The 15369-nt window shown below is 39.4% G+C and overlaps 1 protein-coding gene across 13 annotated transcripts in view; it reads right to left on the reverse strand.

Annotated features, from left to right (window-relative positions):
• The window catches only part of RAPGEF2 (Rap guanine nucleotide exchange factor 2), a 302566-nt gene that overhangs the window by 178164 nt on the left and 109033 nt on the right, over positions 1-15369 (reverse strand). For all 13 annotated transcript variants that reach the window (XM_089777952.1, XM_089777951.1, XM_089777944.1 and 10 more), the window contains exon 3: positions 11628-11684. In XM_089777952.1, the coding sequence (XP_089634078.1) occupies positions 11628-11684 (57 nt within the window). The remainder of the gene's footprint in view (positions 1-11627; positions 11685-15369) is intronic.

The following is a 15369-nucleotide window of genomic DNA, read 5'->3' on the forward strand; positions in this document are numbered from 1 at the left end:
TAGCTTTCATCTTCCTCACTCACACTGTCATTTTGATGCAAATCTGATTAGAAGTTACCAAAAAAAACCTAAGAGTGATTGTGCTTAGAGAGCACTTAACTGTATAGTAAGCCCTTTTGAAAACAAGTATATGATGGGGTTCCTTTGAGAAAGCTGAGTTATGCTGAAGTAAAATAGGGAATAGATATTTGGCATCACAATTATGGTCTGTGACCATATTGTTTCAAAAAGATAGGCACGTATTATGCAATATAAAATAAGAAAATTATACTCAGTGGCAACTGGCAACTCTAGATTTTGCCTATCCAGCTTTCTGTTGAAAGATAGATTTTGAATCTAGTTAATTAAACAAGCCATAAGGATTTGCCAACCTAAATTTTTATTTTATGAAACATCTAACATTGCAAGCAACTCAGGAATTTATCTATCTGTTAGACCACACTTATACTAAAAGACATGGAGAGAGTCTTGAAGAATGATGCATTGCATAGTTGATCCACATTCTTTTACAGATATATCCACATCTTTATCCACATATTTTTCCTCTCAGTGAGAAGTTTTCCTTATGATGTTTCCTTCTTGCAACTATGCCCTGCATCATCTTACACTGCTTACACTTAATACATTTTCCTTCTTTACCCAGGGAATGAATTTCTTCAAAATATTTCTAGATAAGGGATCTCTTACATCCAGAAGCCAGGACCGTTTTTTCTGTGGCAAAAATGTGGGGCAATATAGTAAGCTGTATATGTGCTAGGTAATGTCTTCCCTTTTTCTTTCCAGTACATTCCACTGTTCCTTTCTTTTTCTACCTCCATCCTTTCCTATATACTGTTTCTCTCACTTAACACAATGCCTTAACTAACTGTGCCATGCTTGGCTCAGGTCCACCACCACATGAGCACACAACAAAAGAGAATCATATCCAATCTGTGTCTGCCTTGCACAGGTTAGTCTACTGAGAAAAGATAACTGAAAGCCCAGAACTTTCAAGAAGTAAGAGCAGTTATGTGGTTGATACAATTTGTATTGACTACATGATTAGTCATTAAGGGGGCCGCTCTGCAGAGGGGATAGTTCCCAGAACTAGCTCAAGCTGGGACCGAGCAATCTCAGCTCGCGCCAGCTCTAGACTGCTGTGCCTCTGCGTTTTAAATGTGGTAAGAACCGCCTGGCAGGCTCTTAATACATTTAAAATGCAGGGCCACAGTAGTGACCCAGGCTGGCCATGGGCAGGAGCTGCTCCAGCCTCCCCTTTCCTCCTCCCCTGCTGACTCTGACAGATGCAGCAGGGGGAGTGCAGGCGGCACTGTGGAGACAGTGCTGGAGGAAATCCGCTTTTAAGCCAGCTCCCCCAGCACCAGTTCCTGTTCCCCCCTTTACTGCCTCTTAAGCAGGCAAATGCGTCTCAAAAAACATCAAGTTTTGAGAACAACATTTTGGAACAGAGCAGGAGAGGAATAAGTATGGATTTGGGAAGCAAACAGCTCCCAAACTCAAGGTGCATCTACACTGCTACATTATTTCAAAATCACTAGTATTATTCCAAAATAACTTAGTCCGCATCTACACAGCAGGTAGTTATTTCGAAAACATGTCAAATTATCATCAAGCTGGAGGACTTCTTACTCCAATTCCTGTAACCCCCATTGTACGAGGAGTAAGGGAAGTCGGAGGAAGAGTGTTGTATTTCAAAATAAGTGCTGTGTAGACACTTCCTATTTTGAAATAAGCTATTTCAAAATAAACTACACAATTGACATAGCTTAATTGCGTAGCTTATTTCGAGTTAAGCTCTGCAGTCTAGACGCACCCTCTGATACGTCTAGCTAATTTGCTTACCCCATGATTGTGAAATGCCTCCCATATGCTCGAATGCAGAAGGCATTAGCTGCCAAAAACTTCTGCTTCCCATTACAACTTCTACAACACAAATTACATATTGATATAAATCTGCTGCAGTCTGAATGTTGGAACATTGTAAAATTGAGTTTAACAAAAAGACGCAATGGCCATTTTGCTGATTTAATTCATGCTTTATATTCAAAAAAGTGTGATTTTATTTTAAATCAAGTTATTGTGGAATTTCCATTCTATTGTATCACAACACTGCAGGCAGTATGGGGCTTGCTGAAAAAAATAGATTCAACTTGACAAGGTGAATATGCAAGGCCTTGATTTACAGGAATTATGCACTTATAGAAAACTTCAGCGTCAGGGTTCTAAGCTGCTTTCCATTAGATGCACAACTATAGTAACCTCTCCAACTTTCTTAAAGAAGTCCTTTTTTCTTGAATATGAAATCTAGCTTGAGGAAAGATTTTTTTGTTTGTTTTCACCTGAAAAGCTTTTGTTAAATCAGAGACATTATTTCTGAAACATGGAACTCTGAGACATGACTTTGTGAACTTGTCTTATAAGTAACTGTTCTCCACTCTAAGATGCTTTTATTCAACAATCCCTGATGACATCAAAAGTGTACTTCTAACTTCTGATAAAACCAGATGTGTTTCTCTCTGGCTTATTTACATTTTCTAATATATGAATCGTCTCCCAGTTACAGTGATATTCATAAAGCTTAAAAGGTTGGCAGAGTTGATAAAGCTCTGCCAACATATGTTTGAGCTCATAAACACCACTGATCACACAGCTGTGTTTCAAGGAGGTTGTAGACCAGGAGTTGGCAAACCTTCCGAAGTAGCATGCTAAGATTTAACCCTCCTGTCCTGGGCCATGCTGCTCTCTCAGGATGGGGGCAAAGGCTTTCTCCACTGCGCGCCCCGTGGACCACCTGGATTAATGCAAACCTTTCCGCAGACTACCAGTAGCTAATGGAAACTCACTTTTAATTATATAATTATGCCCGAGCCATTTTGCTAGTGCTGCAGCTGGGAAGAATGGTTTAATTTAAATTATTAAACAGATTAAGCATTTATAACTTTCTCATGTTACTTTATCAAACTTCATTTTAAATAAAGTAAAATATTATGTCCAACGCAAAAGGTTTCGATGTTTTCTTTATTTATGGCAGGGGTGCAGAACCTTTTTTGGGCCGGTTCACTGACCCACAGAAAAATCAGTTGGGGACCACATATGTGAGAAGCAAAAAAAAAAATCATCTCAAAACCCCCTAACTTCACTGATGTGGTCCCCAACTGAGACACCTCACTCCTCTAGCACTCCGGGCCCCACAGGGTTAGAGAAAGGGACAGGCAGGACTGAGGTTCAGGGCTTCCCAAAGACCAGAGTTACTTTTCTGGGTTTCCAGAGTTAGTGGATTTTGTGGATGCGGGGTGGGAACAAAATTGAGGGGTTCAATGTGTGGGACAGAGTCCCATTGAATGGGATAAGGATGCAAGATCTGGGCAGGAGATGGCGTGCAGGATGGGGTAAGGAGGGCAGGCTATGGAAGGGAGTTTGGCAGCAAGAGGGGGTTTGGGGTGGGGGTGAGCGGCATTTTGGGGGAAGGAGCGGATTGGGAGAGTAACACAGAAAAGCTGAGAGGGTGAGAATGCAGCCAGCCAAATAGCTAGTTGGGGTGGGAAGCAAATAAGTGGGGAGTAAAGAAAAGTGAAGCTTCTGCCAAGTAAAGTTATAACCCCCCCCCCATCTTTCCTCTCTTCCAGCCTTGCTCCCCTCAGCCCCAGGATCCCCCCCCCCCTCAGAAATCCCTGCCCCTCCCATCCTGCCCCCACAGCCTGATCCCCTGCATCGCCCCATGCCCCTCAGTGCATCTCCTGCCCCCTCCCATCCTGCCCCTGCATCCTCCTTCAACCCCCTCCTGCTCCCACATTCCTGTGCCCCCAAGCACACTCACCAACAAGGCAGCAGCACTAGGACTCTCAGCCCCATGGGAGCAGCGCTGGGGTTGAGGCAGAGTCTCTTCCCTGCCCAGCGCAGCTCTTTGCCTGCAGGCTGTGGCTTTGGGGCAGGCAGAGCCCAGGGCTGCACACAGCTGGCTCCAGCCCAGCCAGGCACAGAGGAGCGCTGGGTAAGGGACTCTACACCCCCGCACACAGCCCACGGGGAGCAGTGTGACACAGCCTGGGCCCCCAGCACACCACCTGTGCCAGCTGCCTAGTCCCAGTTCTGTAGAGAAGGCCCACCCCCACCCCTGTGCTGAAGCAGGAGACAGAGCCAGGGACATGCATGCACCTCTCCTACTCCCCAGCCCAAAAGAAAGCCAGAGCTGGTGCTCCAGCCTGTAGCTACACTGCTGAGTCTAGAGCCACAGCACGGGGGGAGCGGGGCTGAAATCCCATCTGGCATGACAATAAAAATTAGGGTTCCCAGGTGTCTGGTTTTTACCTGGACAGTCCAGTATTTGTGGGCTCCGTCTGGTAAAAAAAACAAAACAAGAAATACCAGACATGTGCAATGTCCAGTATTTCCTGTTCTCCTAGGACGGAAGCACGGTGGAGACATTTTCCCCTGCCACTTCTGGCAGGGGTGGAGGAGCGCGGCACAGTCTAGCGAGGAGGGGCACGTGCTGGGCGCCACACTAGGGGGGTGCCAGGCTGGGAGCGGAGTGCGTGCCGCTCTGGACCACGTGACCAGCGGAGACCGGGAGCTGGCCACGTGATGCCTCCCTGTACACACTGCGAGCCAAGGCAGCCATGCCGGGCAGCAGAAGCAGCCACTTTAAAAGTCAGATTGTTCCTTCGTGCCTGGCTCTGCAGGGGGGAGGGAGGAGATTTGATTGGGGTGGAGGCTCCCGAAGCTAGGGATGCCTGCCTCAGGGGGAGTGCATTGGGATGGGCGGACGCTAGGGGGGCCTGGGTCTGAGGCAGGGGTGAGTGAATTGCGGTGGCGGGGTGCTAGGGAGGCCTGGGTCTGAGGCAGGGGTGAGTACATTGGGATGGGAGACTGGGAGGGGGGGGCTGGCTTAGGGGGAGGGGTGGGTGCATTGCGTGTGGTCCCAAACTGGAGGGAGCAGTACAACTTTTGCTTAACAAATTTAACTCCCCCCCCCCCACACACACACACACACACTTTTTTTTTTTTTTTTTTTTTTGCTTAACAACAACATGACAGAATTTTTTCCCAGTGTGGTTTTTTGTTTGTTTGTTTGTTTTGCAGGGTGAGGGTTGTGTTTGGTATTTTTTGCTAAACCATCTGGCAACCCTAATAAAAATTGGCTTGCGTGCTGCTTGTGGCATGCATGCTGAGGGTTGCTGACCCCTGCTGTAGACGCTCCCATTGTAGTATTCAAACAGCCAAACTGATCAATCTGAAGAAGGATAAAAATCCTTCTGTCAGAGTCGCTTATTTTAATACAGATTGAACCTCTATTACCCAGGACTCTCTGGTCCAGCAACATCTATGGTCTGGCAAGATCCGAGTCTCAGGGCAAGGCTGGTGGCCTGGAGTCCTGCAGGGCCAGGAAGCCTAGTGTGCAGCAGCGTGGCTGCCCAGCGAGGCCAGGACCAGGCACATAGCAGTGGGATGGCAGCAGCAGAGGAAAAGAGACAGCCTTTGGCCAGTAGAAAAGGCAGGGGAAGACAGGAAGACTGCCTCTGGTCAAGCAAAATCCCTCATCTGGGACCAGTCAGGTCCCAAGAGTACCGGACCAAGAAGGTCCAACCTATATTCTGTTTTCCTGTGTTTAACTGAAAAAAATATGTATTTTCTTTGCATCATGAGTCACTTACCCACGTGATAATAGCTACAGCTTCCACCTTTTCCCCACAATCTGAGGGACAGATATAGTACAGGTTGAATCTCTGTGGTCTGGGACTGTGGTCTGGCAACATCTGTGATCCAATACTCATGGACGATAGAGTGCCAGCAGCAAAGGTTGCCAGCTGCTGGGATCAGTGGAGCTCGCAAGCTGGCGGGACAGCAGAGGCCACAGGGCTGCAGAGCCCACAACCGGCAGGCCCACAGACCCCTCACAGTAGCATAATCCACAGGCTAGCAGGACAGCAGGGCCAAGCAGATGGCTCCATGTGAAAAGATAAGTCTCTCATAGGGTTGGAAGTTTTTGTTGTCAAAAGTTGCATTGCAGCGTAAACACTCACTGTTTTGTTGACAAAAGGCAGTTTTTGGCAACAAAACAAGCTAGTGTAGACAAGGCCTTACATTATTTCTCTAAAACTACCTGTTATTCCCAGCATTGTTACAACAATAAAAATATAATCATCTTTAATAAATCATAAAAAGGGTGCAACCTATACTTCTTCTAAAACACCTTAATTTCAATCTGACAAAAGGCTTACAAAATCATGCAAAATAATCTAATAGAACGGATTGTACTAGCAATGAGTTGTCTGTATTTGTATGTCTTCACTGAATAACTTTTATCTATTCAGAATCAACTATCAAGTCCTTGAATATATTTGACCTACTGGCAGATGTTGGCTGAAAATCTCTCTGTGGCAAATGCCCTCCCAATAAAATATATAAATAAGAAATTCTGATTTACTGCAGTGCAGACCTGGCAGGATCCCAGCACAACTTTGCCAACTGCCTGGCTATCAAAAGGTATTATACACCTTCAGGAAAGCGAGGAAGCAATAGACCAGACCTTCTGCAATGACTTTCTGCATTATTAAATATACTGTTGGATGACCTTCACAGGAGGCCTGTGGAAGCACAAGGAGAATTAATATATATCGCCTGAAGAGGTCTATCTGAAAGTCAGTATGCTGATCTAGACAAAAGCTTCAAAATAGACTTAATCCTGAGTTTGTTGTTTATTCAGAGGGGTTTTAATTACGCATTTTCATAAAGCCTTCTGTGCCCTAGGAAACATGGGAATTAAAAGGAAATCTGTTACAAATTTAGAAATCAAGGATCTTCACTGAGTACAATGCATTCTGAAATATTTCCAAAGCCTCAGTGAAGACACACAGTATTCAGAAAAAAGCTAAGTGTTGATTAAAAGTAGAGCAATTTGCCAAAGAAAGCAATAGAAAATAATTATAAGCATAGAGTATCAAGCATGAAAGTTCTGACTTCTCTCAAACAACCAAGACCCTTCCCTAATACGTAAATGTTGTACAAGATAAGTCTGGACTATAAAATATTAATTTTAAAAGCATTAAATTGAAATACAAAATTCAAAAAAATCTTATTTAGAGTACTTCGTTTAGAAAGATGCATCTATCAACACAATATACTGTAGCTAAAAAACTTCAGCACCTAAATGTACTTGTCAAAATACAAATTTTAATATATGCTTAATGTCTTGCTGCCCAGTCAAAGAATCACTTACCACAAACTAAGGGCCACATTATGCTTGCATGCTTCCACCTCCCACTCCATAGCTATACCAAATTATGCACAAATGGGGGCCCCGCCTCATTAAACCAACTCTCTTGCATGTGCTTCCTCTGCCCTATTAACCAATTCTGAATAGGTGGAGTCATGCAAGTACTACTGACTGCTCTACTGTAGAACCCAAAGAATCTTAATTTCAATTAGATTTTGTTTATGAGAATTCAAAGGGACAGCATTTAGGGAGCAAGATCTGTAAAGAGGTCTTTAGCAGGCTTCCTGCTCTCTAATGCTTCTTTCTTATTTAGAAGTCTGAATAAGTAGTCTCTTGTGTACTAATGTGTGTATGTTTCTTTTTTTAAATCAAATTATGTCCATCACTGAAATCAGATTTAGGATTTTTCAATTAAAATGCAGTTGGTAGCAGAACTAAGAGAGTATTAGGTTAGAAAAAATAGGGGAAATTTCAAATCAGATTAAAAATTAAAGAATTTAGTAAGTGTTGACAGAAGAAAATTAATCTCATTTAAAATTAGTTAAAACACATTTGAAAGATGGAGAACACTCATCTAAGGCATTTCAGTTTTAGGAGGTGACCCTATTAAAACCAACATTGAAGTTCTGAAATATTTTCTCATTGGCAAGAATTTAAGAAGTTTTATCAAATATATCAGTCTTGGAAAAGGTGTCTGATACACACTCTCAGAAAGGAAGTTGAGAAGGACATAGGAACTAAATCATGCAGAGGTTAGGAAGATCCTCTTCTCAAATGTCAAAGTAATAGAGCAACCTACTTTTTGTCAATTATAAAATGTTAATGCAATCAATTCATCTATGGTTTTACTGCACTAAAATCAAACACTAAGGGTGAATTTAGTCCCAAGTACACACGTCATTGTCACCTCCCCAGAATGATATTTGTTTATGTGCGAACTTTGTTGATTTTAATCTGTATATACCACATATTAACCATGTCCACTGAAAATATTTTTTTTTAAAGATGGGGGTTTTAGTATTTGTATTTTTTTAGTTCAGGGAAGTATAAATACTTCTATAGTCAGAAAAATCCCTCATTTGCCAACATAGCTAAGCATATTTTATTTAATGTGGTCATAAAAAGAAACTGTATTTTGGCTGCTAGAGTAATTCTAATAAATTAAATGGCAACTTATGCAACTATTAAAATTCATACTTATAAATAAAAATGCTGACCAGTTCTTATCTATGGCCTATCCAATGTGAATACGATGTAGAATCTTTTTAACAAGTACTTTGACAGAATGTAGCAAGGAGCCAAACAAAACAAAAACCCACGGGAATGTCTTGTCAAGCAGGTAAGAAAATCAAGTGTGTGTGTGTGTGCGCGCGCACGCCAGGAAAAAGCCTCAAACCTGCATTTTTGCCTCAAAGGCTTTTAGCCTTTCTATCATTAACTTCACATCAAATGAAACTAGTAGAGATGTCTGGCAAATGAAGAATAACTGGAGCTGAACTGCCACTTTAAATAACCCAGTTTCCATGTTAAGCAGGGAGATGGCCGTAGGGTCTGAGAATTTGTTGCATGGACATATACCCGCTGATAGTAAAGTAAATGCAGATGAGCTAAGTAAACTTTAACAAGATGCTCCATTTTTCCCCTTTTGGCCATTTAAAAAAACTAAAAATGTATATAGGTATTATGAATGTGCTTATAACACAGCTTATTTGTTTTAAGACAAAGATACAAATAGATAGCGTGGCAGTCAAGTTTTTAATGAACATGGATAATTTTTTATGCTACATTTTTAAATGTGTATCTTATAACTTCAGATGATAAAATTGGTACCTCCATTCTCCCTACATGACTATCTGAGGAAACAAGGCTTCAGTCCTGTATTTAGAAACATGATACAGCCGGTCCCCAACTTAAAGCCACCTCAACTTACAACCATCCGCACTTATGACGAAAGTGGTCGTAAATGCAGGCTCCGAGTTACGAATGCGATCCGCACTTATGAACAGTGAGGTCACAATGCAACTCAATGGGTTCCGAGTTACGACCATTCCGAGTTAAAGCCAAGTGTTTGGTCGTAACACGTTCGTAACTCGGGGACCAGCTATATTTACAATAAATGTATATTGCTTCTGTGGGTAGTTTGTTCCACCTAATAACAAGTGTATTGGCTTTCATCTTCGCATGAAGAGAAATAAAGATTTAGCTTCCCAATACGGATACAATAAATTGCGCCTGGGGAAGGTCATTAGTATATACATGAAAAAAGAGGTCAATCAATCATTTATAGCTCAGTCATAGTTGCAGCTACTTCCATAGAAACCTTAAGTGAATTTTAGAGCTTGTTAAAAATTGTCACATTAAGAATACTGAAATCAAATCCTCTGTGTATATACCGAACAGAAAGGAGTTCAATGTCTGCATCTACTTAAATCCTTGGCCTTTGAAATTACAAAACAAGTGCTATAGTCGTGAAGTTCTACATTGTCCGCTAAAAAACTAGACAGATGCCCATATCATTTCATATAAGTCAAAATTAACTTTTGGTTATTACTTACCTAGAGATGAAAGTGTCTAGTCCTCGAAACACAGATACATGGACTAGTAAATGCATCTCTTTATAACCTTCGATATTATGCACATTTATCTTTTCATACATATGCCAACCTTAGAAAATACAAGTTTTCGTCCCCAGAAGGCTTACCATACCAAAATAAAATGGAAATTAACTAAAATTAAAACTGTACTGAAAACACCAGAATTTCAGAGCCACTCAAGTAGTCAAGGAGAATTATAAGAAATTGCAAACTAGTAAATTTTGCAGGATTTCCTTACAGATCTATCTTTGATCTCAACGTATAAAAATGCTCAACTATAACCAAGTCAGACATATTTTATGCATCTGACTTAACAAAATTCCAACAATTTTTAAAAATTATTCCAGTACTGTATAGGCTTTCAAATTAATCCCACTATTCAGAGTCCAAGTGTGTACAGATCACTCATGCTTAAAAAAACCCAACGTTTTACATTTGTGTGTCTAAGAAGAAATTGCTGATTAGACCAACTGAATGGAGTGGAAAAAAAGGGTCAGAAACTAAGGAGAAAGGACAGGCAAAGATCATACTGAAGATAAAGTCACATGAAAGGCCTGACAAAGGGAATCAATGCAAAGGAATGGAAAAGGAACTTCAAATTAACCCAGATTTCAGGATTTTCCACTTGTATGTTAAGTATTCAAGGTATATATTCTGAGAAAATGTAAGTATTAATACCATTAATTCTGTGAATAGCACCTTTATTTTGTTCACCAAAAAAAGCAAAGATGTGATGTCTCCTACAGCTATTCTTTCTTCCAACTAATGACCAGGTAAAATTTCTATTCCTGAGATTTAGAATCTAGATGATTATTATTAAACCTAAACACCCCCAAAAAAGGAATGCAGTCAAACCAGAATGGAATGAAAACTGCCATCATAATGTTCACTGATAAAATTGTCATGTACAATATTTAATATTATTCTGGCTAGATCATGATATTAGAATATGTTATATCTACTAACCTTTATTTTCAGTATATCTTTCTTTAGATACATTTAGTTTACACCCTTTTAGACACCATTTCAACTTTGCAATCATGAAAAGTATACTCACCATTCTTTGTCAAGATCAATAATGAAAACACACAAAAAATTATTTGCCCACGCAAAAACTAAATTACAGATTCTGGGCAAGTGGAATAGAAGAATTTGCATGGCTGTATTATTCATACAAAAATGCATCCATTAATAAAGACTGCACTAGACTAGTTGTAGGTTACCTGCTTTAAATTAAAATCTGCAAAAAATAGCCCAGTGGAGGGAAAAATTAAAGGCACTCTAAAGGAAAAGCTCACCATGAAAGCTCATCACCTAATAAACCATCTTGTTAGTCTTTAAAGTGCTGCATAGTCCTTTCTTTTGTTTCAGCAAGATCAGACTAACACGACTACATCTCTATTACTATTCTAAAGGATGTGTGTTGTTAAGAGATCTCCACTGTGTCTTTAATATCAGTTTACATCCCTGCTAATTATCACCTGGGCAGGCACCTATGACAGGAAAAACTGGTCACTACAGCTTTATCTTGATTGATGTAAATACAGATGACAGCTTAATCTGAGGAGATGACATTCCACACCATTAATTCTCTGTCTTGTCACTAACTACAAAGTTAAAACAATGCACATCAGCTCTACCCCGACACCAGTCTGAACCTGCACATTTTTATGTTAGGTGATGAACTTAAAGGGTCTTATTTGTGTTTACAGAACATGCTTTTAATAAGCAAGTTCAAACAAACACACACTTTAGCACTTTTGGAAAGATCTGATTCACTGAACTGCACATAGTAAAAGGAAGAAAAAGGAAACACTTACTAGTACAGAACTTCATTTGCTTCATGCCTTTCATATCTCACAGTTTCACACATCAATCTTTAAAAGAAAACAAATACATAAATTAATTTACAGCATTCATAGTTCATTATTCAAAGGACATCTCAATGTCTGAAAAATTATATTACAATACTTAATAAACATTTTCACGTCTGTTCTTAATCCTTAATGAAAATACTCTATGTTTAAAACTTGTTTACCAACATATCTAATGGTGAGTTTAGAGTATCGAAGTTGCCAGTTTACCTAACGTGACTATTAGTGTGACGTAACCTCGGTCATTAAATGTTGAGTCTCTGTAAAACAGGTACATGATACAAATAAGACAGATCTTCTTTATAACATGGTTTGAGATCTGGTGATGAAAAGTGCTATACAGGAGTTAAGTATTTCACATTTCAGTGTAAGTTAGTTCAGAATCTGAAGCACATTTCAAGAAAAAATAATGAAATAAGCCATACTGAGATCATATATCTTTTATGAAATTTCCAGTACCTGCTCTTTAGGTCAAGCCAAATATACCTAAAAAAGTACTTAATGTTGACACTTCAGCCCTTGGCTGGAATCTTAAAGCTTTAACATTAAAATCCCTTGCTGATTTCTAATTCTAAAGTCCTTTCATATTTGATATGTGCCACTTTTTGTTCAGATTCAGATGTTTCATACAAAACAATTGTAAGGAATTTTCAAAATCTGGTGAACAGCAGCTTTCCTCTTAGTGATTAAATCAGTGATGATTCTTAGAAAAACTAAACACTCCTCCCTCCAGAACAAATTACAAATAAACTTAAAAAGCAACAATCGGTCTGATAGCACTTTATAGACTAACAAAACCATGCAGATGTATCATGAGCTTTAGTGGCCAATATGAATATTTTATTAAAACATTAGGAATTATATTTAAATTTCAGGCAAAAATTCTCAGTACCAGGTGGTCTGATCATTTCTGTTGCACTGAGATATCTTGCTACGTGAAGATGGCCCACTAGCTTCTGATAGCATAACAAGACGTAGTTTCCCAGCACTATGATCGTCATTCTACCAGGGTGGCTCAACACTGATTTAAAAAAACCATAATGATAAAAGGTGGATTTTAATTTGTTTTTTTAAATAGTAAGATTTCTATTAACATGAAATATGAATATAATATATTAAGGCCTACACTTATTAAAGTCTTTTTAAATAAATATGCTGAAACCATGAGCCTACGTCAAATAATGAGTACAAGTAAAGACAATCAGGAGAAAAACATGTAACTTTTAAGGTCAAGCTCATAAATATGACAATAGGACAGCCCAAGTAATTTAGGAGACTGTCTCATTTTCAAGAGACAGAGATGAGACAAGGGATTTAATCTCCAGCCACTTTCACTTAGCTAATTTTTTCTAGGCTGACCTTAAATAATCAATTCATTTCACTGACTACCATTCATCTCTCTGGTTAATTTAGATTAAAAAAGCAAAAGATGTTTTGGTAATAGAAGTTTATGTATCCAAAACACTGAGGTTGTTTTGTTTGATAAAAAATAAATCATATGTGCCATTGTGTATGTTTGGTTAAATTCCAGTTGCCATCCTAATGAAGCTTAACATAAACTTGTGAGCAAAAAAGTGAATTATGTAGGCCAAAGGCCAAAGAGAAATTTTTTTCCTCCCTCCTCCTTTGTAACATTCTTTTAGATACTTGAAAACTGCTACCATGAATTATCTAGTAAATAATCAATAGATCATTCACCATTTTCTGACATATTAAAAATGAGAACTAAGAAGAATTTGAAATTAAGTTATATAATTTATTAATTAAATGTAATAGTATACCCAGGAGCAGCTCGAGGAGAGCTGCCGGCAACTGATGCCTTAGGCGGAATGCGCGATCAGCACCCCCGCCTCCATAGCCCTTAAATGTGTGACGTCATCATTGGGTGCCGCGTTTAACGCGACGCCCTAGGCAACTGCCAAGGTTGCCTACATCCACGAGCCGCCCCTGAGTATACCTGAATAGTAGCAAAAAGATGTGTAAAGGCTCCATTTACTGAAAATGTTTCAATGGTTATATCAAACAATGAGAAAATAAATAAGTACAGAAAAAAGAATCCCTACTGGGGCTCTTGTATATTTCAAAGTGCAAGTGCTGGCTGGAGCCTGGGGCCAGTGTGAGACTCCCCGGGAGTTTCAATATGTTGCTACATTTCAAAGGAGGAAGTGCGGCACAGCATTCTGCCTTTGAAATTTACAACAGCCCCAGTAGGGGTTCTTGTGCATTTAAAAGTAGAACTGCCACATGGTGCCAGGGGCCGGCCCCAGACTCCATGCAGCATTTCAGTCTTTTCACTACTTATTAATATAACCTATTGCTAAAATATTGCCCACTGCATCACAGGACACACATGGCTTTCCATGAGAAGACCTTGAAACCTTTAAATTAGATGCCTATACTTAATTCTAAGATCTTGGTCTTCAGTTATTGAGCCTCTCAGTCTTATTGTCATAAATCAATCTGTAGAACAGAGAACCTAAGAGAAGGTACAGAACAGAAAAAATCACAACTTCGGGAGCTAAGGTTTTTTAAAAAATGAAATACTAATAAAGGAACCAGATAGGCTCTTCTATAGCCTCTGCTCTGCTAATACAGAATTCCGTGTGATGGGCAGGCTGGGATTAGAAATTATAGGAGACTCTGGTGTCTCAATGACATTGCAAGTTTACTTGGCACAAAAGTTCAGCTTTTATCTGAGTTTGGGGCAAAGGTTGAAATCCGTTCCTCCTTCAGTCAGACAAGTTCAACCTTCCTTAGTAGCACTGTATCTGAATTTTCGGAAGATAAACAAGTAAAAAAACCTCTTGCAAAAGATAGCATGGTGTTTCCAGTAACAAATCATGTGTTTTGTTAGTTAATAAAATTAAAGCTCTTTTGTAATAGACAGTTGATTATATAAAGTATTGAAGCAAAGTTTCTGTCCAGTACTATGCATGTCTGATAGTTATTTGAATGTTACATCCATTTGCTACATCACAACATAATTTAGGCAATCAAGTTCAAAACTAAAACCCACCTCAAAAATCCAAAACTTTCAGATAGTATTTTTCAGTAGTGAACAACAAAGCTGTTTTAGAAGAAAAGCTTGCTGTATAAAAATACCCACAAAAACAATTCATCTCCAAAAACAGCTTACAAACTAACAGGCACAAAAAGAGTGTTGCTATTCTAGAAAACACTATGAACCCATATCTGGATGAAGTCAGCCTTTTCTATATATGGTATTGTAAACAGAAGCTCTTTTCTAGGAATTCTCTAGTAAAGTTAATGGAAAAAGTTCCATTCGTTCCTTAGCAAGAATTAATTCCAATATACACGCCAAAGCCATGCATCGATGTATCAGGCCACCATGTAGATTTACTCTGATCTTATAATATTTATAAGTTATAATGTCAATTTAGCCTCGTATTCTCAAACACGGTTAAGAATATAATATACTCTTACATATAATTTTATATAATTAAAAATCTACAGTTTGAGAGTAATCAAAGCTCACATTCCAGAATAAAGTGAAGTGAAGTTAATTCTGTACCTACATACAAATAGCAAAATATATTCTGACTACTCTTGGATCAAAAAAAAAAATCAATGCTTGAATAAAACTGCATAAAATGACATGTGAAGGACAAAGGAGCAGTCTAGAGACTGACGATTCACATGCAGATCACAGATTTGATTTGTGTCAAAG

This window comes from Pelodiscus sinensis, chromosome 4, assembly GCF_052426305.1.
Source record: "Pelodiscus sinensis isolate ZL-2025 chromosome 4, ASM5242630v1, whole genome shotgun sequence".
Lineage (NCBI taxonomy): Eukaryota > Metazoa > Chordata > Testudines > Trionychidae > Pelodiscus > Pelodiscus sinensis.